Genomic DNA, 27,096 nt, shown 5'->3' on the forward strand with positions numbered 1-27,096 from the left:
CCTTCAAAAATTGCTTTACCGTTTTCTTTGAAAAAATCTTCCTTGAATGAAGAGACGAACCAGCCAAGGGCTGAAAGTCTTTTAAATAAAGACAAATGAATCAATCAATCCTTGAATAATAATTTGTCTTCAAGAATCTTTCTAGTGATTATTGCAAGGGGTGTCATTCAACATTTCTCTAAACACTCTTTTAGGTATTCTTACAGTGTTGTCTCCGAGGATGTTTTCAAAAGTACTTCAGAGTACTTCAAAAGATTCTTGCAAAGGCTTTATCGAGTATTTCTCGAAATATTTGTTCATCTTATCAAAGAATTGAAAAAAATCACTACAAAAAATTCTCCAATGATTTTTTTTGTACCAGACATTTTTTTAAGAAATTACATCGGAATTCCGTCAGAGAAGTCCTTCTAGAATTTCTTCAAACATTCCTCCATAGTTTCTTTCAGGAGATCCTCCAAATATCCCTTAAGTGGTTTTTCCTCGGAAGTCAAGCATTTCTCCATTGATTTATCCAAGAATTTATCTTGACATTTCCTCAAGCATTTATTACTCATCTTGGCGATCCTTTGAAGTTTTCTTAAGAATTTCTTCAAAGGACTCCTTTAGAAATTCTTCCAAGGATTGTTTCAAGAAATACTGAAACGTTTTTTTTTTGTTAATTTCTGCAAGGATTCTTCAAAGAGTTTCTCTAAAATTGTATTAAGAGATTCATCCTAGAAATCCTCCAAGAAATTTTAACAGAATCCATGGATAATTCTTAGGGGAACTTCTGTAGGAATTCTTTTCAAAAATCCTTCTGGATTTCTTCAAACGAATTCTTTAATATCCATCTACTCTAGGAGTTTCCCCAAGGATTCCTTCAGGAATTTTTGCTAGCATTCCTCTAAGAACTCTTCTGAAAACTTTCATAGCGACATTTGATAAGACTCCTTAGAAATTCTTTCGAAAAACCTCATTCTAAGTTGCCATCAAGCATCTCAGTCAAGCATTTCTTCAGGATTTATTATTTATTCCTCCCGAAATTCCTCCAAAAATTCGTTCAAAAAAATTTCTGTAAATTCCTGGTACGGTCAACGTGCCTTAGTAATCTTATAATCCCAAATTCCTATCCTATTTGTTATCATTCGTGCCCACTTCTAACAAAAATACAAAAAAAGCGCTTCATTCCTTTGTGATCAGTAGGATGATAATAGGAGCGTATATGCTTAAATAGTAAGAGAACAGCTACCTGATTTGATAAGATAAAATCAAATAATTTCTTCAGAAGTTTCTCCAAGGATTCATGTTTGCCAATTTCTTCGAGAATTATTTAAGAATGCCTAGAAGCATCTTTTAATTGGTTAACGCAAGTTTAAGATTTCATATAGGATGCCCAACGAGAATTCTTCAGGAGTCGCTTCAAAAATTCATACGGGAATTTTTTTTAAAAAGATTTCCTAAAAAATTCTTTCGGAATTTCTTCAAAGATCTTGTTAGGAACCACTGTGAAGGTTTCATCAATCGGATAAAGCATTCTTTGCTTAATTTAATCAATAATTTCTCAAAGAGCTTCACAGAGGATTACTTTTGGGCTTATTCCAGGGGTTGATTAAGGAATTCTACCAAGGATTTTTCCAAAATTCTAATGGAATTCATTCCAAGAGGCCTTCAGAATTTCCTCTCAAACTTCCTTCAGGAATAAAATAATGTAAGAATTCTTTCAAGAATTCTCACAGAAACTCCCCCAAGAACAGTAGTAAATAAAAAAACAAAAATTCTACTGGTATTCCATCCAACATTTTTTGTGATTTTTTTAGGAAATGGTTTGTGAACTTCGTTATATTTTTGGGAATTCCTTAGGTAATTCTTTGAGATTTTTCCAGCCGTTAAATACTTTTGAATGCTATTTAAATGGCCATTTTAAATGCTTGTTTATTTTAATTCGCAAGAGTGACTCTCAAAAGGAACAACAGACGGAATTCCGTAAACAAATATCAAATGAAATTTTCAGAGAAATTAAGGGAGAAATTTTCTAAAACGGTCCTGTTCAACGGTCGTTTCTAAGGTACGCCTTAAGGAAACTTCCTTGGAATGACCCTCTGAGGCTGCCTCCTTATGAAGACAGGTGGAAGCTTATTAATCTTCAACCATTGACAAGTCGCCGTGTAATGCTCCATTGCTGGAGGCGTAGTGAAATAAATAAATAAAATTGCCGCCTCAATTTACGAATTAACTAAGGAATTCTCGAGGTACCAATCGATTGAATTTCGAAAGGAACTATTAAAAGAATTTCAAAAGTAATAGTCAAAAAGTATATTGACTGATATTTTTTTAAACCAATTTCAAATATTATTGCCCAGAAATTTCCAAATGAGCTACCAAACCAAATTTTAAAGAAATTGCCGAAATAGTTTTTAAAAAAATTATCCAAGAACACCCCAAAAATAATTAAATCCAACAAAAATGGCTAAAAGGGTTTCCTAAGGATTTGCCAAAAAAATCTCCACCAAAGGTAATATGAAAGATTTCCACGGGTTAGCTCACAAAGTTCCCCAAATGCATTTTCAAATTAAGTTATTCCCAAAGTAATTACCAGAGGATTTTTAAAACGAATCTTCCGTAGAAAAAAATATTCTGAAGAAGTTCGCAAAGCCATTGCTGAAGCATTGCCGAGAACTAATCAAAGAAGTTTCCAAAGGAATTGCCTAACAATTTCTCAAAAAAACTGCCGTAGAAATTTTCAATGAAACTTGTAAAAGAGTTCCTTAAAAAATCTTGATAATTTTTACCAAAGGAATTGTAAACTCAATAGCTGAAACAATTTTCAAAAGAATTGCCAAAGATTTTTTTTTCAAATAATGAAGGATGAATTCATAAAAAAAATACTTAAGGAATTCCCAAGCCAATTTCGGAAGGAAATTTTCAGAGTAACTGCCGAAGAAGTTTCCAAATAAATGTTCAAAGATATTTCCTAACGAATTGGTGCACGGATTTCCAAAGTAATTACTGAAAAAGATCCAAAAGAAATTCCAAAGGAAAATTATAATAAAAAAATGTAAGAATTCTTTCAAGAATTTTCACTGAAATTCCTACAAAAAAATTTGTTGGAATTTTTTCAATGAATTCTTTAGGCATTCTTCCAAGGTTTCCATCTATTGATACCATTAAAGATTTACTTAGCGATTACACCAATTTTGTTCGGATTTTCTTCACAAAGCTTCTAAGAAGTTTTTCTAAGGATTTCATCAAGCATTTGTTCCAAATGAGGGACTCCAAGAATTCTTTCTTAGATATCTTTTACGATTCATCTATGAAATACTTCAAGGAGTTCTTTACAAACTCCTCCAAGATTTGATTCGAAAGTTGTTACAGCGATTGCTTCGGGAACTCCTCCAAGTGTTTCTGGAGAAATTTTTTCAGCAATATGTATGCCCAAGAATGCCATAGAGAGTTTCTTAAATATTTCAACAAACGATTCCTTTGGGGCTACCCAACATGATCCCTTGAGCAAATTTCCCAGAGGAATCCTTGAGGAATTATTTCATGATTTGTTTTTAAAAATTTCAGCAAGAATTCTTTTTGTAATGCCTCAAATGGTTTTTCTTGAAGTCCTTTCAAGGATTTTTTACGAAGCATTGTTCAAGCATTTCAAAGATTTCTTCAGAAATTCTTCCAATAACTGCTATCGTCCAAAGATTCCTTAAGCATTTTTTTTCAACTACTCTTTCACGATTCGTTCATGAATCCTTTAAGAAATTCAAGTGAAGACTTAATCTTTTTCTCCAAGGATTTTTCAAGCTACGTTACAAAGATTCCTTCAGGGATTTCTCAAAGTGTTCCTTCAGATAATCCTATACATTCATCCCCTAAAGATTCCACAAATTCCCTCAGGGGGTCTTAAAAAATTCCCCGAAGGCTTCCAGCAGGAATTTCTCCACAGAAATCTATAGAAATTCTTTTTCAAATCAACATCAACGAATTTGAGAGGAATTCTTTGGGGTTTATGTCATTGATTTCTTTGAAAAATAATCTAGGCATTTCATAATTCATTCTTCCAAAAATCCCATAGCTTTTAAAATTTCTCCAGGAATCCTTTATGTAATTCCTCATAGTACTTCTAATATTTCTACTACTACTTCATTCATGGTACTACACGGATTACTACACCGTCAAGAATTATCAAAGATATCTTCAAGAATTATCAAAGATATCTCCAAAATCAACCCAATGATTCTTTCCGAATACATCTTAGGATTCATCTAGAAGATTCAGAAGATTCTAGAAGAGGATGCCTTTTAAAATTCCTCCAAAACTTTCTGCAAGCATTTCTACAAGAATTCGTTCGGGAATTCCTCCGAAATTCCTTTAGGAAATCTCACAAGAATCCATTCAGGAGCCATACCTGATCAATCATGATCTCAGAAAATTATCAAAGATATTTTCTATGAGGAACTCCTGCAAGAATCCTTCTTGAAGAAGTCTAAAAGAATTCTTGGAGAAATTTCTTAAGGTTCATCTGAAGGATTCATTGAAGGACTTCATAACATAATCCTTGAAAGACTTTATGACTTTAAGACTTTATGGATCCAAAGCGGTATTTCTGAAGGAATTCTTAAAAAAATAATTTTTGAACAAGTTTTTGAGAGATTCCTTGATAAATTTTTAAAGAAATTGAAGGTATCAATTCAAGTATTCCAAAATCAATGCTTAATTTTTTGCTTAATTAAATTGGTTAATTAATTCCTGAAAAAAATTCTGAAGTAAATCTTAGAGGAATTTTTGTAGAAGTATTTGAAGTAACTGCTAGATAAATCGTAATACGTATTCCCGAGGGAAAGGTTAGTATTTATTTGACCGAAGGAATTTTCGCAGAAGTCCTTCAAAGAATACTTGGAAAGAAATACTTGGTGAAATCGTTGGATACGTTGATTGCTCTTATTTTTCATACGAAAGCATAAAAAACGGTGTTAATACGGTTTTGACCTGACATGTGTTCAGATCTTAATTCTTATAATTGTGGCCCCTGAATTTCAGCTGCTACCTTAAGCTAAGCCAATAACTATGTTTGGTCCTGTTATTAGGATATCAGGGACGTTTTCACAATGCTTATGAATTTTTACATCATAAATAATAATGGATTTTCGTTTATTTCCCTTACGCAGATGGTCGCGTGTTTACATTGTCAACTCTTATCAGCAGAATTCAAACACCTTACAGCACGCTCAGCCGCACTCACCCACCTGTGCTCAGCACAGGCCCGAGACGATGGTTAATGATCGATGACTTACGTCGAGTTGGCGTTCGGTCCGCGACGGCGTCCGAAGGCCTGCACCACGTTGGCGAAGTTGCGGTTGTACTGGATGCGACGCTTGGCACGGCCAGTCTTCTTCTTCTTCTTTTCCTTCTTCTCGACCTTGGGGGTTCGACCCTTGACCTTATCGGCACGAGCGAGGGAACCGTGCACCTTACCTCCATATCGATACTGAATTTCGTAAAAATCAATTTTAATTCTAACGCATTTTTCTTGTAATTTTGGATCATAATTACGAAGGGGGCCCCACAAACCTATCAGCAGTTCTGCGAAGTGTTGAGCTTATAGGAATCTTTCGCTATTTTAAGAACTTTATTCAAGCTTGTGTTAGAAACCTTCCTTGATTTGGAGGCCCCCTGAAATCGGGGGCCCGGTGCGGACCGCACCCATCGCCCCCCCCTTGCTACGCCACTGCATTCCAGGACTAGCTAGATATTTAGTTTACTTTGTTGACAATAAATCGTGTCGACGAGATCAGCTGGGCGAAATATTGATTCAGGCGAAACCAGCTGGTAGCCGAGAACAATAAGGATGAACGTAAACATCGGTGAACCAGCTGGTTTTGTTGTGTAAACATGACCAGCTGGTGGACCGAGAACAAAAGACCTTAATGGTAAACATTGAGACGGCCGGCGAAAACTGTCACATTATCGGGCGAGTTGCAAAAACCCTGCGACTGAGATTGACAGCGAAATCGAAAGCGAAATATGAGTACGACGAAATTTATCGCATCAAAGTCTAAGTCGAAAAAAAAATCGCAATAACTATATAACGATATTTTCGGTAACTTTTCGGTGCAATTTTCTGGATATTTAAGTACATTTTTGTGAAAATGCTCGAAAAAACACAAAATCGATTTGATGCACCTCTAAACCTTTATCAATTTGGCTCATTTTTGGACTGAAGCCTTGTTTTTGCATGTGGATTGATAATTTGATGTGACACGGGTGGGTCAAAAAAGTGAACAGGTCTAGTATGTATGTACCATATTTTGTGGTTTAAAACAAGACTGTAGATACAAGGGATAGACAAAATGATCGGGACAGGCAAAATTTTCCCTTCTCAAAAAATTTCAAATAGCTGTAACTTTTCGATAAGTGCATCAAATATTCTCAAATTTTCACTGTAAGTTGAACAACTATTTGTGTATCAGTGAACAAAATTCGGAAAAGGTCGAACGATTCTGCATGAAGTTATAAAGATTCTAAAAAAAAGGTAAAATTATCCGATAGCCAACTTTGAGCTATTATATCTCCAAAATTAATGAACCGAATGCAATGAAATTTTGACCATTTATGACTTATATAATAAGCTTCGAAAAACTTTTGACATAACTAAAAATTCTTAACACGGAAGAAAATTATAACGATTAGATTATTTTTCTAATAAAACACCCAATTTTCTTAAATTTCAACTTCGTTTAAAAATTCAAGATGCTAATTGTAGTTCATTTAAATTCCCTCTGATTCTCTCGAATACAGATATGTTTTGAAAGAAAGTAACAACATAGGCGGTAATGGATCATTGAAGCCGACTTTTCGGCTACTCACCGCATCAAAACAAAAGCGGCACCGTATATGAACGGTAACACAGTGACAGCAGTCGAGTTACGTCAAACACACAAGGCTACGGTGGCGCTATCTGTTCATTTCATAGCGGTCGTTTTAGTTATTTTAGTGGTCCATTCATCGAAAAAGTAATGGGATGCATATTAAAAATAGACCAACTGACTGAAAAATCATAAAATTAATGAAATCGCTATAACTTTTTCTCTCGTTTATAACTTCAAGTTGTGTCAAACGTTTTTCAGAGCTCATTATATAAGTCATAAATGGACAAAATTTCATTGCATTCGGTTCATTGATTCCGGAGATGTAACAGCTCAAAGTTGGCTATCGGATAATTCTACCTTTTTCTAAAATGCTTAGGGTTGAACTAAAGTTGAACCAAATTGCGGTTTTCCGAAGTAGCGCAAATTTTGAGTGATTTTTTCTCCCACATGGAAATAATTTACTACAGCAAAATCTTATGCACATGAAAGCCACGGGTATAAGCTTTCTGTTAAGTGGTAAAAAGTTTGTATTTGCACCGAATTTCATTAAAAAATTCGACTATTTGTCAACAATGATTTTAATCTTAATTTGAACCATCGTAATCATAATTTGAACCAATTTTAATCTTAATTTGAACTACTGGCGGCAGCTGCTCGATCATCTCCCACAACACTGAATTTCGTGCTGAACAATAGAAAAACACATGGATCTGCTAATTTCCATAACTATTTTTCATTAGGCAGTGGAATTTCAACTAAGAATGTTCTAAACTCTTCAGGAACTTGGAAACTAAATTTGAAATTTTTCATCCCCCAAGAGTAAACAAAACAACCACTAGCGCAGTCTGCCGGCCAGCACTGGAAGCTCGCTCCCGTTTACTAGTTCAAATTTAGATTACAAATGGTTCAACTTAAGATAACATTCTCCAAGTAAGAATTACTTAAATTTGATAATTTTATGACAAAAATGCGAAATATTATTCGGTTGGTCGATTCTACGATAAATAAGCTTTCATTTGACGTGTTCACATATTGCGTGTGATACAATGCATGAGCTGTACGAGTGCACCGAAAATGTGTTTTCTCTGGGGGGAAATGGGTGAAATCACAGTGATTTTTCAATAGCCTGTTTTCCATGACAAAAACGCTTATTTCAATGCTTTTAGAGTACATGTTATCAGGTTATATTACGGAAAGCTGTTTAACATCCTTTTCGAGACAAGATTTTCCTAAAAAGTACATCGTTTTAATGAATTTCGAAATGGTTCAAATTAAGATTACAATTTGACTAGTTCAAAGTTTGATTTCTTACCCTATAACTTCGAGCCCGATCTTTTCCAAATTTTGTCCACTAGTATACAACTAGTTGATCAACTTATAGTGAAAATTTTAGAATATTTGATGCAGTTATCGAAAAGTTACAGCTAATTGGACATTTTTTGTAAAGTGGAAATTTTGCCTGTCCCGATCATTTTGTCTATCCCCTGTAGGACTTTGGGAGCCTATTAAGATAGATATTTAGGGCCCTATTCCATGATTCGTCTATGATCCGCTAAGGTTAAGCCATTTGCCGATGGCATTTGTTTACGATGCATTCTCTGGTATCGACTGCGGTGTTTGCACACACGGAGACTTTCGGGGAATCCGCACTCATTCGAAGTGCGCGGTGAAATTTCTATCAAGCTTACGTTCGACTGAATATATACTTAATTCAAACGCAGCGAAGCGAACGGACCAATTCACCACAACGCAACAACGAAGGTCGTCAGCGATGAATGGCAAGGTATACCTACGATACCTACTTCGCTTTACTGAATCGTCGATTGCATTCCGTGGATCCGGGTTCATCGGAATAAACATCAATAAACAACGCACACACACGATAAAGCCGCGGTGAAGGTAAACAAATATGGTTTCGCCGAAATTGGAACGACGACATTGGGAGAAGTGCTAAGTTGATAAACGTGATTTTTGCAAAAAAGGGGAACTTTTTATTCCGTTTGATGACGAGGAAAAAGAGAGAAAGCTTACTGGGATACCTTGAGACTATAGATAGTAGAGTAAACATAGATCCGCGGACACACGGATCTATGTTTACTCTACTATCTATACTTGAGACGTTTAGAATTGTCTACTTGCTTTTTATTTATGTGACGCATTAAATGGAGGAGAGCCTGCCTGCCTCTCAACTTAGTGATTTCTAAGCACTTTAACGACATTATGAACGAATCCAAAGATGGCCACCATAGCTGCCTTGCATATACCTTCATGGAAGAATAACTGGAAAATCTCGGGTGGAATTATAGGAGACATCCTGGCATGAATACCTGAAAGACTCCCGCAAGTTCCCCTGAAGGAATCTTTGAAGGAATTTTAGAAAGGATCCCTGAAGCAGTCCTAGCAGGAACCCCTAAAGGAATCCTTTACAAAATCCCGAGAGGGATCTTTGAAGAAATTTTAACAGTACTCCCTGAAGCAATGCCAACTAGAACATTTGACAGTTCAAGATTTTCTATAGCAATCCCGGCAGAAATCCCTAAAGGAATCCTGGGAGGATTTCCTAAAGAGAATTCTGTGAGTCATATCTGGTAGAATCCTGAGAGGAAGCTGAACTGAAAGAATCACAGAAGAAATCCCAAGAGAAATTCCAAAAAAACGAGAACAATCTCGTCTACCTGAACAAATTACACTAGGATTCTCGGAATATATTAGAAATCTTTGGAAGAATACCAATGGGGAATCTGTGAAGTAATTCCAGAAGGAATCCCAGAAATGCCGGCTAGAATTTCTGAAAGAATCCTTTCAAGATTTTCTAAATTAGGGATTATTTTATTCCTGAAAGAATCCCGTAGAGGATAAAGGGTGATACGATCAAAATTTGGTCACACAATTTTTTTCATAACTTTAGACTGCGTACACCAAAACAGTTGATATTTGGACCAGTAATCCTACATTATATGTAGCTTATACCATAAAATTTTCATCGAAATCGATTAAGTATTGGTTTATATATAGATAAAACCATCGACCTACCTCTTTAAAATTTTGTACAAAGACGCTCCATAGTAAATTTCGGATATTTAAGGTCAGTAAAGCACAATTTTGATTATAGAACTACCAATACTGCTCCGATTTTTATCAAAATTTTACAGTATAATACTATTATGAAAATATGTTCTTAGTAAAATTTTGAGCCATTTTGTATAAATACTTTCAAAGTTGTAGCAGTTTGAATATTACAAAAACTGACCGGATGCCACTTAAGCAAATACAACTTTGTAACGGCTGGATCAAATTGAATGAAATTTTTACACAGCATGTTAAATAAAACAGTACAAATGCGTTCTTATTTGTGAATCCTCTTTGCACAAAATTTTAAAAATGCAGATCTCAGGGTTCAACAATATCTCCGCAAATACTAGACCGATTTCGATGAAAATTTTATGGTACAAGCTACATATAATGTTCCATTACTGATCCAAAAACCAGCTGTTTTGGTGTACGCAGTTTAAAGTTATGAAAAAAATGTGTGACCAAATTTTGACCGTATCACCCTTTACTTGATGGAATCCTTGGAGGAATCATGGCTAAAAGAATCGTAAAAGAAATCCCGGAATGAATTAATGAATTCCAGCACGAATACCTAAAAAATCTTAGGTTGCCTGAAGAAATCTCGGCAGAAATCTATATTTTTTCATTTTCCCTTTCGGAAAAAAATCTTTATGGAATAACAGCAGACACTCAAGAAATAATCTTTGAAGAAATTCAATCCCTCAAGAAATGTTGAATAGAAAAACTAAAAGAATCCTTTCAGGATTTTCAAACGCATTCCCTGCAGAAATCCCTGAAGATATTTCAGGAGAAATCCGCACAGCAATTCCGGAAGGAACATTTGAAGGAAACTCGGGAGGAATCCTGGGCAGGGTTGGTCATCACTGAGGAGAAACGGAAGATAAGTGCATTTTTCGCACCTACCACACACGGCTTGCTTGATCAGGATTTCTCTTCTAATTTTCACTCTTCTCTTGCCACGCACTTTTGTGCAATCTCACCGGAGTGAAAGAGAATTGTTTTCTCGTACACCCGGCAAACAAAGAGCAATTTTAAGGCACCGAAATATGATCAAAAATACAGTCTGATTACGATCGTTCCGACCTAATATTGCAGGATACACTAGATATGAAGTTTTCAGACTTAGTTGTAGGGCTTTTTATCCAACAATACTTGTCCGTGCCATTCCGTCTATGAACGTAAGCTTTTTGGGCGTAAGAAAATCATCTTGATCTACGTGTAACTGAATGTATAGAATATGGAAAAGTTTACAAGAGATGGAGTGGTACCCTAAAACTGATCTACGCCCAGGATTACTCGGTTCATCAATCGGCTAATTAATCCCGATGAGAAAATTTGTCGTCCGCTGATAGTAAAGGGAAGTTTATGGGAGGTAGCTTCTGCAGAAATGGTCGTGCCGTATTCCATGCTAGGAGCAGCAAATTATGGTCCCATTTCTAACGAAGTGAATCATGTGGTACTGTGCTCTACGGTCTCATGTAAATCTGGTAAATTGGTGAAAAACAACGAAAAAACCCAATCACACAAAGCGAATCCGTCGAACGTCTGTTAGCTTCAAAAGTCAATTCTTTTCGGTGCTCCGTTTGTAGATGAATTTATGTTACCTTGATGCCATGACAACCTACAGCTTTACCAGCGCGACACTCTGAAGATAAAGCGAGGTACTGTGTGTGAACGGTAACTGCTCCACTCAAAAGAAAAATCATGGTGCACTACGCACTCAGTCAGTATTTCGCTTTGAGATGCGTGTGATTTTTCTCTTCGCACAAAAGAGCAGCAAGGCACACTTCTCTAGACTGCACCAAAATCTGCACTTTTTAAGCCGAAGTGTGAGAAATGACCAACTCTGATCCTGGGTAGATTCTCGAGAGGAATGCCTGAATTCCCGGAAAGAATTCCTGTAGGTTTCTCGAGAAAATTTCATATTATCCAATCCTTACCATTTCACCGTCAACCAAATCGTTTTTTTTGTCCTCTATCCCAAACCCCTATCCTACGCTCTATTCTAACCCAAATGTCCTAAATGGAGGATGACGTGCCTCTGGAGCCGGCCTTCTGATACCTGATAACCTACCCTATACTCTACCATAACATCTGCCCTATTCTCCACCGTACCTTCTACCCTACCCTCTACCCTAATTTCACTGATAGATGGCGCTAGTTTTCACTATAACAGTGTCGAACATTTGAATTGCTTACTTCAAATACAGTCCGGATTCGCTGGTTGGATCACGATTGCGCCCCGATTAGCGATTCGTGTTCGTTCGTTGGGGCAACTGACAACTGATCAAAATGCTCTAGACACACGCAAGTCACGAGAAATACGTCACGAAACACTCACATTCTTGCGCAAACGTTCTGTATACAGGAGCTTTGATGCGACGGCGGTCAGACGTCAAATTCGTTTTGACATCTATTTTGACATTGACAGTACTTTTTAGTTGGGTTTTGCCCCAACCAGTGAACATTCAACCATCGAGACAGACCATGTAACGAGCGAATCGTCACTGTATTAAGCTACATTCAAATCTGTATGATCAGTATTACCAGCAGTAATATATCTATATGTCGCAATATGTAACAATGAACTGCACTTGAGGTGCACTATAACACTGTCGAACATTCGAATTGCTTACCCAGTCAACCAGTGATCGTATAAGATGTTGAATAAGATGCTAAAGTGGAGGCGATATGCGTACATTTTACATGCGCCTAAATGGAGGCATGCACGCATATGGCTTCCACTTTATCATCTAATGCAACATCTTATACGATTACTGGTTGTCTGGGTATCTCATACCATATCAGAGATATTGAGCTCAATTTGAATCTATATGACCAGTGTTGCTAGCAATAACATTTTTTTATGTCACAATGTTTAAGAATGAACTGCACTTGAGGTGCACTATATCATTGGCGAACATTCGAAATGCCTATCTCACACCATATCAAAAATAATGAGCTATATTTGAACATGTATGATCAGTGTTGCCAGCAATAATTTATTTTGCCATATAACATAAGAAATAATGATATTAGGAGCTATCACTGATTGGCCTTTATTGTCTTTTCGAACTTTACTGAACTTTGCATGAAAACTATCAAAGGTTTAGAGTAATGATTGAAATGGACGTTAATCTAAATTTTGGACGTCAAAAAGTGTAAATCAATCCGGCGTAAGATAAACGGACGTTAAATTCAGGTCGGAGTGTATCACTTTGTTATCCGCCTTGGTTGACCTGGTTAAGGAATCGCGGCGACTTTTTAACTTTTCAAAATTTCCGTTGCGCAATAACAGAATTAGTGTTTACAATTTAATTTTATATTGTGAGACGAACCTCGTCAATTGAATTTCCTTGATTCACTCCTCACTTTTCCACAAACTATCTCGTTTTTGATGCGCACTTCTGCTTTCATCGTTGCATCGTTATATTTTGAACTGGGCGGAACTGTCAAACAGTTGTCCAGCTGTCAAAAGGTGATAATAACCCTAAAAGGGATACCTTCATGGCCTCAGTTCCGTCACCTCGCTGAGTGTGTTTCATCAAAGACGAGCTCTGAAAGGCGCCTGGGGTCCAATGGACCCCAGGTATCCCTTTTAGGGTTAAAAAATCTCTTTGAAATTACTTTTGGGTATGAAAACTAAGTTTGAAAACCCTGAAATAATCATAGTGGCCCAGAAAAGGTGTTCTTTCGTAGGGTAGCGATCCACTTGGGCAGTGGCTGGTATTTTGGGCACTTTTCGCCATAACTCACTCGATTCCAAACCAATTGACTTGAAATTTTGTACACGGCTAGATACTATACGTATCTCACGTATCTCGTTCCAAAAATTGTGTCAATTGGTTCGAAATTAGCTGAGTTATAACAGAAAAGTTACCAAAATAGGAGGCCTGCCGAGATGGTTCAACTTCCCCATATAACATCAATCGAGTAGATGTACAATTCGCTACTAATTTCAAAGCCTACCCACCTCACTGACCCAAAAAGACGGAGATAATATCTTTTGTGACCGCGTCTTCTCCTCATCGTCAGCAATCGCGAACAAAGAGGCAATCTTCGTCCATACGAAGCAACAACGGCTACGGGATGGAATTCCAATTTGCTTCCTTCTCCGCCATCCATCAGCACCACTCGCATACCCTGTATGCTGGCTGCATTTCAAAACAATGTCAATCTGAGGGCGACCAAAGTGCATTCCCTCATTTTACGGTTGCATTCGACGACGACGACGACGACGACGACGACGACGACGACGGGACACATAAAGAAGGATGGATGGCAATCCGACCAAGGGAGGGTGGATCGAGGGAAAAAATCAGAGGACTACTTCCATCAGTTAATGCCTTATTCCCTCCTCATCAACTTCTCAACTTAATATCGAATTGAAAACTCATGAATTTGTATTGGTGGCGGCTTGCGCAGCAATGCGCTGCGCACGGGAAGTGCTGGAATGTGCATTATCGGCACAGTAAAGTAGCCTTCGCCTCTAGGGTGACCGAAAGGAGATCAAGAGGCTCCTATAGACGCTCCTGAAGTTTGTAGATCGATTGGGGACAGAATTTCAAATCAACTTTTTTTTCTATTGGCCTATATGTATATAAAAAAGAGTTGTTATTTTTATTACTGATATTCTGTCATGCCCCTATAGACCTATCGAGCTTTTAGCTCTTTTTTGTGCAAAAACATTTTCCGTGTATACGAGACAGATAACGATTGAGTAGAACTCCCTCATTGAGTTCTCCAAATTTTATCTCACGAAACCTAAAGCAAGCCTATCCATATACGGGAGAACAAAAGATGCTAACAAAGTTCTTACAGTTTTTTATACACGTGAAATTTGAACACAAATCACAACCACAGAGGCTTTTGGATTGGTCAATGTCGAGTTTGACCTCGAATGTAAAATTACGATTGTCGACCATACCTTTATTTTTGAGTTTATTATATAAAACGTCATTAATCCCTATCTCATTTTTTTGTGATCGTGTATCAGGTACGAGGATACTCTATGTTTAGGAAAGTCATGGCAATTTACGTTACGAAAAAATACTTGATCATACCGGGGATTGAATTCGGACACCCAGTTGCGCGTTTACCAGCCAAGCTATACGAGTTCCGTCAACCAATGACTGTTAAGTATGAACATATTCAATTACAGCAGCCGTTCGCTCGTTACAACATGTTTACATTGCAACGAGCGAATGCCATTTGCTAATTGCAACGTTACTTTGACACTAAAGTGCATCGAACTGCACTGACAGCATAACTGACAGCACGATAACTTCAGAAACTTGTCAAATTGTGGATTTGCAATGTCAATGCAATTAGTGGATTTGCAACTAAAAAGCGTTGCAACTAGCGTGTTTGCAACGAGCGAATGGTCGCTGTACCTGTAAGCAACTTTCTGTTTTTAAGATCCCATTGTTCCTAGGATCACCTTATGGTCACTCTAGACCAGTCTCACCGTCGTCAACGGTATAGTAATCGACACAAACCAATTGAGCCGAGCTACCTGATGCAGTTGTGCGCTGTGTAATGGGATTCCGTTTTTCTTCAATGACTGCTTGTTTGTTCTAAGCCCTAAGCTCAACAAGCAGCCTGCGCTGCCTGGCCTGGGATAATTTACCATACAAATGTGGAATGCACTCGTGTAGCGGCAATCAACACGACGAAGCATTAGGCCAGAACTTGCCTTATCGTCGCAGTCGCAAGGACGTCTTGTTGTGCGCAGATGTCATTATGGCTGCGTTGTGGGTTCAAAAATAGGAAATGTATAGATAATGCCTAATAAAAACATGAAAACCAATCCATTATGCATTATCAGTGTAAGCGCAGTTAGTGGCTGATTTGAAATCGCATTCTAGATGCTAGATTACTAAATCGAGGTGAACTCTTTGCGAGCTCGCGAGATAAATTCTTGAGATTGTAAAGCTCGCTCATGGTGAGTGAGTTGAATACCTAATGTTGATTGCGATCGATACGCAGCATCAAAGGGGTTTGGAACTGTGTCCCTAACAAGCAGTCAGTTTCCTTGAGCAGCAATCATATTAAATAAAACATTAGAGGTGCATAAGTGATTATTGCGGAATAACAAAGTAAAAATCATCGTAAGATGTCAAGTAGCCGATAGTATTGTTCGTACAGTTGAAAATCGGAATTTTTGACTCGCGAAAATCGATTTTACGTCAGGCATAAGGCAGCATCCATTCATTATGTGACATTCGCCCCTTCGTAACGCTTTTTTATATGCAAATCCTAAAATTTGTGTATGCGTTACGTAATTTGCGGAAGGTGCCTTATGCGCTGGATAGAGGACCAGATCCGCTGTCCAGCGTACTATAAATAGAGTTAATAAACTATAGAGGACGAATGTCGCTGCTGTTCCCTTTGTTATCGTTCGCAAACATCTCGGGTATCTATCTGTCAAACTGCATACTTTTTCGCTTTGACACTTATATCCCTCCCTATCTTCGCCAGCAAGAGATGTTGCGGCGGCGACATTCTCCCTCTATAGTTTATTACCTCTATGCCTCTATTGTACTATATGTCCGACGTTAGGTTTCACGTATGGATTTGGAGAAAAGTATATTGTCGGGTGTGGGAAAACGTCTGGTTTCAACCGCGACGACAATAAAAGCATAGAAGTTAGCTCTTGGTTAGAAATGTGCTGGCCTGAATGGCATACAATCGGTTGGTATTAGGTCACTTGACTTGATCACAATCTTGTATTAGTGTCAAACAGATGTATTCTTTAACAATAACGAAAAAGGCGTCGCATTTATATTTGGATTAAGGACAAACATATTGAAATCCCGCTTCACCATTGCATCAGAACTTCAGATGGATAAATCTCAAGAAACAAGCTTCAAACAACAGTGAATTTTATTATCCTGCTCTTGCTCACTTGTAATAAGCTTAAAATAAGAAGATCAGGTGCGCTCAGGGGGGGGGGGGGGGGGGGCGACACTATAAAAACCCCCAAAAAAATCGAAAAAACCCGCAAAAGTTTTGCGAGTGTCAGCGATTTTTGTGAGCTTTTTTCTGCCTTTTTCGAGAATTTTTGGCTTGGCAAAACTAGTGTCATTTCCCCTGGGTGCGCTGGTTTTGTTAACGAAGAGATTTGTGCGCTCGAAATCGTGAGTAGGTACCAAGTCAGCCATTGTGGCGGCCATTTTGGGATTCTAATAAGTCTGTCCTTAATCTCATTATGATAATCTCGTAAAAAGCGCGAGTAGCAACGCGTATTTACCCTTTGATTGCTTAAAAAAATATTTCCATGCCATTAATTGCAGGCAAAAAAAACCCAAAATCGCATATTTTGCACTATACATTGAGGTAGGAGAAATGGGTGCAAAATAAACACCCCAAGCGTTTGGCGTAGTTTTTAATGGAAATATGTTAAAATCGTTCTTTTTTACCATGTTATATCGTAGATGGTTAATATTATGTTCTAAACATTCTAGAAGAAAGAAATGCTCAAAACTACGGTTTTCTTTATTTTTTTCGATAGCAAAAAACAGTGAGGGTAAAATGAACAAACGATGGGGATAAAATGAACACATATGAAAAAGTTAATGTAAACGTGTAATTTCGATATTTTAAACTGCATATCAGTAAATTTGATGTAAATTGTACGTGCTACGATTTTGAAACTTCTTATATAAAGTTTGCTATGTACTGAAATAATTATTTGAAAAAAATGTACTAAAACAGACAGATTTTCTAATAACAATCTGATTTTGTTGAAGTAAGATATGTTTTCTTAACTTTTTACTATAGTTGTGTAACGATATACGTTAGAAATTTCAGTATACCGAGTTTAATCAAAATCTTGAAAAAATTAGGTAGGGTATCGCGCCACTTATGCGGTGGCTTCTATATTCGTCTGTTTTCCACTATAACTCAGTCAATTTTGAACCAATTGACTAGAAATGTTGTACACGGGTAGATACTATACCTATCTCACCACATTCCAAAAGTTGTGTCAAATGGTTCAATTTGACTGAGTTATAGTGGAAAACAGACGAATATAGAAGCCACCGCCCAAGTAGCGCGGTTCCCTATATAACGTTTGAACCAATTCTTCATTTTACCCCCAAGTTCTGTTTGATTTAAAGTTACTTCAAAAATTTCAATTAAAACAAAAACTTTTTTTTTCTTCACTAAATATTTTGTTTTAGGAGCAACTTATTAGAATATGGTATCACATATGTAGAAATTTGCGAATAATGGACGAATTGACCTTAATTACGATTAGCTCAGTTTTACATCAGACCATGTTGTTTGCATAATTTTCGCTATTCTCCTCATTTTAAAGTGGTTTAGTTAATTTTTAAGTCCAATATCAGCAGAAGTACAATGATTTATGTTGTTGCATAGAACCCAATCGTTAAAATATGCAAAAATAGCTTAAATGCTGTAAAACACCACCCTCTTCATTTTCTAGCAGGATTGTAGCAGTATTTTCTCCCCATTTTTTTCCGGCGATTCGCCGAAGAATTCTTTTGATGATTGTTTCCAGGATTTTTGTCCTTCAATTCATCTAGGTGTTCTTCCGTTGAATTCATTAAGAATATTCCCTAGTAATCTTTAAGGAAAGCTTTCAGGGATTTATCGAAGGATTTCTAATTGCTTTGAAAGGTTTCACCCAGATTCTTTTTTTAAGAATTCATAATTTATTAATGGATTTTTTTGGGTTTTCTAAAAATCATTGCCAGGAATTTTTCAAGAATTTCTTCGGAGATTCCTCTAGTAATACCTTATTGGATTCCAACAGTAATTTCTCCAAATGTTTATTCATGGCTGTTTAAGAATTATTGAAAAGATTCTTATAGGAATTTATCTTAAGATTCTCTGTGGCTTCTACCAAAACTTGCTCAAGAAATTTCTCCAACGACTCCGTAATTTATCCAAGTAATTCATCCAAAGGAATGTGATCTAGTATTCTACCAGTAGTAACACAGTCGTGTTTTTCTTAGATTCCATTAAGATTATCTCGATGATTTCTTCAGGAATTTCTCCAAGGATTTCTCTAGATTTTTTTTTTCAAAAAATCATATAGGGCTTATTCTTGACATCCTATCGAGACAGCTTATGGGTAGTACGTAGATCGCAAGAAATTTCTTGGCCTATCGCGATGCGTGGAAAATTCAGGCAAGGAATCGCTCAAGAGAAAGCGTCGCTTTATTCCGGATCTTAGTACGGAGCAGAAACGAAACGTGCACTGAACGAAAATTACTTGAGTGATTCCGTTTGAAGTGCATACCTCGCATTAGGATTTACTCTAAGGATTCCTCTATGAATACCTCCATGCGTTCCATCGGGAACTTCTCCAACAATTCCACTAACATTTCAAGAATTTCAACATATTTTTTTTCTGAGGGTTCCTGAGGGCTTTTTTTATCCTCTAAAATTTATCTCTTGGAACTTTTCAGGATGGTTTCAGGTTTTGCCTTTCTCGTATACCAAAGTGTACTGAAAGGCTATATGTTCACTCAAAAATCAAATTTTCGATAGAAGGCGTGGAGGACCAAGTCACATGTACCAATCAACTCAGTTCGACGATTGTGTGTATGTGTGTAAGGATGTGTGTGTTTGTATGTATGCAAAGAATAAGAATATCAATAATGCCCACTCCGCTGATGCTCGGGGGACACTACCGCAGCGCTATCTGCGGATGAAAGTTCAACCTTTATGCGGTAGTGTGCGTTACTGATTGTATGCGGATATCAAAACATACGCACATCACCTTCTCTTATGACAAATCACGAACGCTGTTACAGAGAGCTTCCACCTTGATACGCTTAGAGAGCGCCACTTGTCGTGTCGCTTGACGTTTACATACACGGAAAAAACAGATTACCTAAAAAATACGTTAAAAGAACGCAAAAATAAGTAAACCGCTTGAACTTTTCACCTAGCAGTGGGTTGTTTCCTCGCTCTCCCGCTCGCAATGTTGTCAAAAACAAAGCGAGAAGCAGCTACCTAGCCGATAAAGTCCGTGCGAGAAGCCATATTTGGGTTTTTTGCCGTTTACTCAAAAGTGGGTTTATTTCAACCCACTAGGGTACTTCGAAAGTCAACGCTAGGTAGAAAGAACTTTGCGATGGGTTGCAATTTTCTGCCGGGATCAAACGGAAACTACCCACTCAGAACTTTAACGCGGTATAGCCAAATTTGGGTTCTCGCACGGATGAGCCGATATGAGTGAAAAGAACTTATATTTGGGTTGATTTCTGGTTCCGTGTAGAAAAAAGCAAGAGAGGGCATTCTTTCTATTTTTATTTTTTGATGTATGCCTATGTATAAAAAAGACCGCTCACTTTTAAGGCACTTTTCATTGGCCGACCTTTCGGATTACAGCTCGAATCGAACCGTAATTTTACCGCATTCTTTGCTTTTTAAAAAATGGTCCGAATCGGTCAAGGCGTTCCAAGGTTATGGCCATTTCAGTTATCCGGACCAGCACCGGTAGAACTGGCCGTAGATGAAACTGAACCAAGCCCTATCATGCGACACATCAAACTGCACTGTTTTTTGTAACCTTTAGCATAGTTGACAAACTTTGTGCGGAATCAGCACTGGATACCAGAAATTTCATTATGTCGGCCGAAAATTCAATATGGCGGCCGAATATTCAAGATGGCGGCTGTTTAATAGTTTTAGGCTCTTAAACCATGCAATATGAACTACTATAATGGCGACCAAAAACTACAAGATGGCGGCTCAAAATCTAATATGGCGGCTGTTTAATTGAGTTTTTGGCTCTCTAACCATACAATATTTGGATGGGGAAGACGACCTAAAATCCAAGATGGCGGCTATAAATTCAAAACGGCGGTATAGGTTGATTTATAGTGGTATAGGGATGATTTTTTTATTCTTAACCACTTAATCTATTCTACAGCTCTTTTGTTCTCTGGGGCACTACGTGAGCGATTCCAATTGGCGGCTGCACTTATATTTTGTACAGTGCCTAAATGTATTCTATTATATTCTTATTCTACTATATCGAACTGGTTCGTCTTTGTGCTGCTTTCACTTTTCTACCCTGTCCTTGGTAGAATGATGAGCACGATGATGAAATGATGTGTGGCTATTGTTCGTTTTCCAGTCCGATTGGGGGTCGTCCATTATGGATTGCCGTTCGCCGATATCCAATTATCCGGGTCCGTTTGAGCTATGAGAGCTCAGAAGAGGGTCAAGTGCCAGCCGCTTTCGGGGGGAAGAGCAACTGACGAAGTGCCGGGGCTGGGATCGAACCCATGACTATCCGCTTATGAGGCGAACGTGTAGCCACTGCGCCACGGGTCCCGGCGGTATAGGGATGATGACCGGAGTCCAAAAATGACGACCAGAATATCCAAGATGACGACTCCAGATTCAATATGGCGACTGTTAAATGGTGTTTAGGCTCTTAAACCATGCAATGGGGGTATATTATCTATGGGGAAGATGACCGAAGTCCGAAAATGGCGGCCAGAATATCCAAGATGGTGACCTAAAATCCAATATGGCGGCTTCAAATTCAAGATGGCGGCCGTTTAATGGTGTTTAAAATTTTAAAACATTGCAATGTGGGTATATTTTGTACGGGAAGATGTTCGTAGTCTAAAAATAGCAACCAGAATATCCAATATGATGGCTTTAAATTCAATATGGCGGCTGTTTAATGGTATTTTAGGCTCTCAAACCTTGCAATATGGGTATATTTGGCATAAAGGTGTCTGGAGTCCAAAAATAGCGACCAGAATATTCTAGATGGTGGCCTAAAATCGAAGATGGCGGCTCCAAATTCAATGGGGCTGTTCAAAGAAGAGAATTGTCTGACAATGAAGACACAACAAGCAACAAAGAAGGCGCGGCGATTGCTCTATCCCAACTGGTAACAGATAATGATCTCGAATTTTTTTGTTGGAGACAAAACGGAAGCTGAATTTGTTGCGTACTTTTCAACTCATGAATAATCGATTATTACTAACCCGAAATCGAAACTTTTTGATGGTAGATTTTCACCAGTGTCAGTGTTTGCGGATCCGAAGTTACCGCTCGAAAATCGCAATGCAAGGCTTCAAAAGCTCTAAACTCGTGGTGCACGATCTTTATCCTATTCTGTTCAAGTTGGGACAAACTTATATCGCATTAGGTGAATTGTCGCAACAAATTCAGGTTGTGACATTGTCATTATTGCTGCGCAATGGTTGAATTTTGATTCAGTGGGGCTGTTTAATGAAGTTCTAGGCCCAAATGGGTATATTTGGTAATGGGAAGATCGTCGGAGTCTTAAGATGGCGATCTAAAATTCAAGATGGCAGATGTATAAATTATACAGTATAATAGAGTTTTAGTCTCTAAAACCATTCAATATGTCTACATCTGATATGAAGAAGAGATCTGGAGCTTTAAAATCGTAACCAGAATTTCAAAAATGGCAGCTAAAAATTCAAGATTGCAACTTTTTAAAAGAGTTCAAAGATCAAACATCAAAAGCCTGACAAACGATATGATTTCTGGTGCCATGAAATGGATTTTTGTTGAACGTATGAAAGTGCGATATTCATCAACATGTCACTTGAGTTTTGTTGAAATGGGCTTTTGAAGGCACGAAAGGTAGAGGCTAGGTGGATTATTTTGGGTTTTTTTTAATTCAAAAATCACTACTTCAGAAATATCTACAGTTTGGTTTTAACAACCTACTAAACTTTTGAAGGGCGTCGTTTGTCTACCATGGCATAAGTGTAAAAATGTCTATATTATTTAGCAAGCACAATCGAAGCCTAAGCGAGTCTAACTGTAGAATAGCTCGAAACATGTCTTTCAGTAATGAACCCGGCAGTTTTTTTTTTCAAATTACTCCCAGGAACTGGCTTCTAACTTTATCAGATATTTAATTAAGATTTACTTTAGGCATTTCCATTCAGAACTATTTTTTTTTAATTTTCTTTTCTTTTTTTTTTTTTTGAATGAAATCTCTTAAGTGATTTTTATAGAGAAAACCACCAAGAAATAACTGGTTGAATCGCCCGGCAGTAATTCCTGTGGGAACCGTCAGAGTAAGTTGGTTTACTAAAAAAATGTGTTAATCGATCCTTTGAAAATTTTCAAAATCTTTGTAAGCAATATCTACAGGAAGCCTTGGTAAGCTTACGAAAAAAAACTGAATGAAATGAAAAAAAGCGTTAGGCAAAGTAACAACTTAAAATATTTTTGAAAATTTTCATGAAGAGTTCGTGACAACACAGCTAAAATTTTTGAAATTTAAACTGGATGTAAATAATAAACACTGTGATTTTACACGAATTGTAAAGATAATTCGATTTAAAATTCTGTTAAATTCAATGCACATAATAAGAGCATGGAAAAAGACGCAATAATGTAGCTTAATTCACATATTACTTCTCAATGTAATATTCAGCACATGTTTAAAAATAAATCAACATACATTGGTTTTTAAATCGAAAAACATTTACATTTGCATCATCGTGTAAAATTAAACGATTTTGAATCGCAACAGAAAAGGAATATGGCCGACGCGTTACTCAGTCCTCAATTGGTTTTGTTCATCAGCGGCCTTCTTAATTGGTTTCGTGAATTTCTGCTGCTGATTCGTGATTTAAGCATCACGCACGCGAGTTTTCTGTATCTTACAGACTACCTCATATAAAACTATCTGCAGGTAGGTTCCATCTAATATTAGAATGCAAAATTTATTTTAGTTTGCATCGAAACTTTGCTTGCTTTCAGATACCCTCATTCCCGTTACAATTGGGAATGACCTAATCCGCTCGTCTCCACACGCAGTTTTTGGAATATGACGGAGTAATTCGATAAATCAAAACATACAACGCTTAAAATATGAAGTGAATCAATAAATCGCCCGCAAGTATCCTTCCCAAGGCATGTTTTTGTTTTTTTTTGCAACCTCAAATTTCGGGGGAGAAAATGATGCTGCTTCTTTGTGAATGGGAACAAGTGGGAACGAAACAGAATAGGAGAACCAAGCGCGTGGCGCGGTTCGAGTAAATTTCAACGACGTGTAAATTTACACGCGTTGTCTATCATTTCAAGCATTGTAAATTCCAAGCTCGATGTAAATTTGCGTTTATTTTGATGCTCCAAATATGTGCATCGAAATCAATGCAAATTTACACGAATGTTTTAAGTGTGAAGTGGGTTCAAGGTGGAAGTTGTTCCATCGGAAATTATACCTTTCAGTTAACCCGATTTATACTTTCTTCCTGAAATCCTCAAATTTGTCCCAGAACCAACAGCTTACCTTCACAGTCAAGAGCATTTTCTAAATAGGTAGATATCGTCTTCTTGGGAATATTCTTTAGTTCCACTTTTCATGCCCTGCTGTGTATTCCTCCTTTCACATCGCGCGAGCTCTTAGGGTACGGACAGAGTGGATGCGTCACGCGACGCGACGCGGATTTCCCATACGATTTGACAGCTCCTTATTATTGATTGTTATTCCTTTGTGTGCAAATTTTCGCGCCGCGTCGCGTTGCGCGTCCACTCTGGCCGGCACCTTAATCGCCATGACTTCGAACAACGCGCGACTGCGATTTCGGTAATCGCATCAGTGCAATTCCCGTTTCAATAACACGAATTTAAGCTGTATCATAATCTTTCGGTTATAACATGAATAATTCCACGAAATTTTTGGTCGATAAAAAGACGGTACGTTTTCATTGTAAATAGATACTTAGTCCTGTATGATACTAAACGCGAGAAATATTTCCTTGCTTAATGGCTTGCAATCAAAAAAGCCCAAAATCGCATATTTTGCCCTATAAATTGATGTATAGCACAAAATTGTGACGTGCTAGGGGGCCGTTCATAAACCACGTAGACTTTTTGGGGGGAGGGGGGGGGGATCGCTCCATACAAATTTCAAAATTTTTGTATGGACAAAAGTCTACTAGGGGGAGGGGGTGTCTGAGATGGCCAAATTTTGGTTTACGTGGTTTATGAACAGCCCCAGAGCAAAAATTTACTACACGGAACTACAAATCAACCCAAATTTAAGTTCTTTTGACGCAATCCCGCACCTCCTTGGAATTACTCAAATTTGCGTCAAACCGCGATGGTGGTCACTAAGTAGTTCTCATTTGATCGCGGCAAAAAATTTCACTCAGTTGTAAGTTATTTTCACCCAGCGGAGGCTTTATTTGACGCAAATTTGGGTTTAGTCAAGATATCCCAAATTTGGCTTCTTCCACGGAGCAGCACGCATGTGTCGGTGCTTCTTTCTTCGTTTTTGACAACATTCGTGTGGGGCGAGGGGGAAAACAACCCAATGCTGAGTTAAAACTAAAAGCTGTTTAGACAAATTTGAGTTTTTTGAACTTACTCCCTGGGTTAAAATATTTTTCAGTGTATAATCTTGAGTTTGAAGCTAGGGACGAGACACAAGGATAAAATAATCAAAAATATATGTTTTTAACCACAATCAATAAAAACATCGAAAAATGAGTAAATAGGCATTCTTGGACCATCGTTTGTGTTTTAAACGAATAACCTAGGTAGAGCTTAGGACCCTATTGGCGTTGAAACTTAAGGGCAGGACACAAGATCAAAAACGTTGAACAATTCTTAAAGCTTTTGATTGGATTAAGCTACAAGAATCGAGATAGAATTTGATATCTTTATTGTATTAGATACTGTAAAAATGGCACAACATTGTGAAATCATAACGTCTCTTATCTTCAAGAATGTAAGTTCAAAAGATTCACTTATATGGCTAGCAGCGTGTCTGCACGTGATGCGTTGATAAAACATGTGTGAACATGTTTCACTCGAACGTTGTCTTTCACTGCATTGCTTTCGCGCTTAACGACAATGCTGTTATATCATCTATTGCATTTTACAACTGCAGGCTGTTTTAACCATAACTCATGTTTAAAAATTAAAATTTATGAACCAGTCGATATCCTTCAACCGAACGCGCCCAGTGATTCCCCTAGAAGCTACTTACCACTCGGCTCAGAATGATGTTGCTCGCTTGATGCGCCGGCTGCGGGACTCCCAGTGCCAGTGACGTTAAACCTACCACTCCGCCAATCAACGATGACGACTTAAGACTGTTGACTGTTACGGCTGCTCCTCCGCTAGTGTTGCTCAGATCTTCCCCTACCGCACTGTTGCTGCTGTTGCTGTTACTGCTGCCGCTACTAGCGCCCGACGAGGTGGAATTTTCGTCGGCGACGGTGGATTTAGGCACGATACTGCCGCCGCCGCCGCCCCGTCCCATATCGGACTTCATTGCTTGGCGATGAGATATCCTGTTCGACGAGATGTGGATATTTCGTCTGCCGAGCGGCAATGTGTTAAATTAATTTATTGTTTTATACACACTTGCCTACTTGGATTGCGTTGAAGCGCGGCGATTCTGCTGTGTTGGTGTGTTTGTGCTTAAAGGCGCCCACACTGCACAATACTTATACGCGCGTAAAGACGACTACGCGTAGAGCTTGACTTCAAGAGATATTGCTTCGGTTATCTGGTTTCCCTTCAGCTGGGAACTTTTTCGCGTGCAAACAGACCACCAACCACAATCGGCTTTTTTGCACAAAATTTTATTCGGGGATTTATTAAAACGACGACACAGTTGAAAATATCACATTCAATGGAACCGTTTCGTGTCGCAATCGGATCTCACTAGACGTAACTCTGTATAGGTGCACTGACTGACTGGTGGTTCTCCTTTCACTTGCAGTTTCCAATGATTTAAAAAATTTCTTATTGGGCAAAATTGTCGCGATTTGCGCACCGTACCGCACTGAAAACAGTTGTCGCTTGGGGAATGTTACTCACTTCCGGTATCACCTCGCTTCGATTCCGGGAGGCTGTAGCCGAATTCCGAGAATTTTTATCAACGAGTCCAGCGCACCCGAAACGCCACCACGACGAAAAATCGCTTTCCCTCACTCTTCTGTTCAGGCCAGCCAACAGCCAATGTCAGTCGTCAGTTGCCAGCGCCAAATACATACGAACAGGTCAGGAGGAGTTTACAGGCTATGAGTCATCGGTTTTCACGTTTCCAAGTGTATTTTAGCCAGGCCTAAAAGGAAAACATTCAAACTGCCACAAATACGGCGCCCGATGGTATGCTATATGGCACGCACACATGCCCGTTGTAGGCCCCTATAGCCTTTTTCACATACATGAGTAGACG

General features: G+C 38.1%; 1 protein-coding gene across 1 annotated transcript in view; it reads right to left on the minus strand.

Annotated features, from left to right (window-relative positions):
* Positions 1-26,883, minus strand: part of LOC109410132 (transcription factor kayak) — a 66,652-nt gene extending 39,769 nt beyond the window's left edge. Inside the window, exon 1 of the mRNA XM_019683658.3 lies at positions 25,897-26,883. Within this exon, the coding sequence (XP_019539203.3) occupies positions 25,897-26,184 (288 nt within the window). The 5' untranslated portion in view covers positions 26,185-26,883. The remainder of the gene's footprint in view (positions 1-25,896) is intronic.
* Between the last annotated feature and the right edge of the window lie 213 nt (positions 26,884-27,096).

The sequence above is a fragment of the Aedes albopictus genome, unplaced genomic scaffold (assembly GCF_035046485.1).
Source record: "Aedes albopictus strain Foshan unplaced genomic scaffold, AalbF5 HiC_scaffold_75, whole genome shotgun sequence".
Taxonomy (NCBI): domain Eukaryota; kingdom Metazoa; phylum Arthropoda; class Insecta; order Diptera; family Culicidae; genus Aedes; species Aedes albopictus.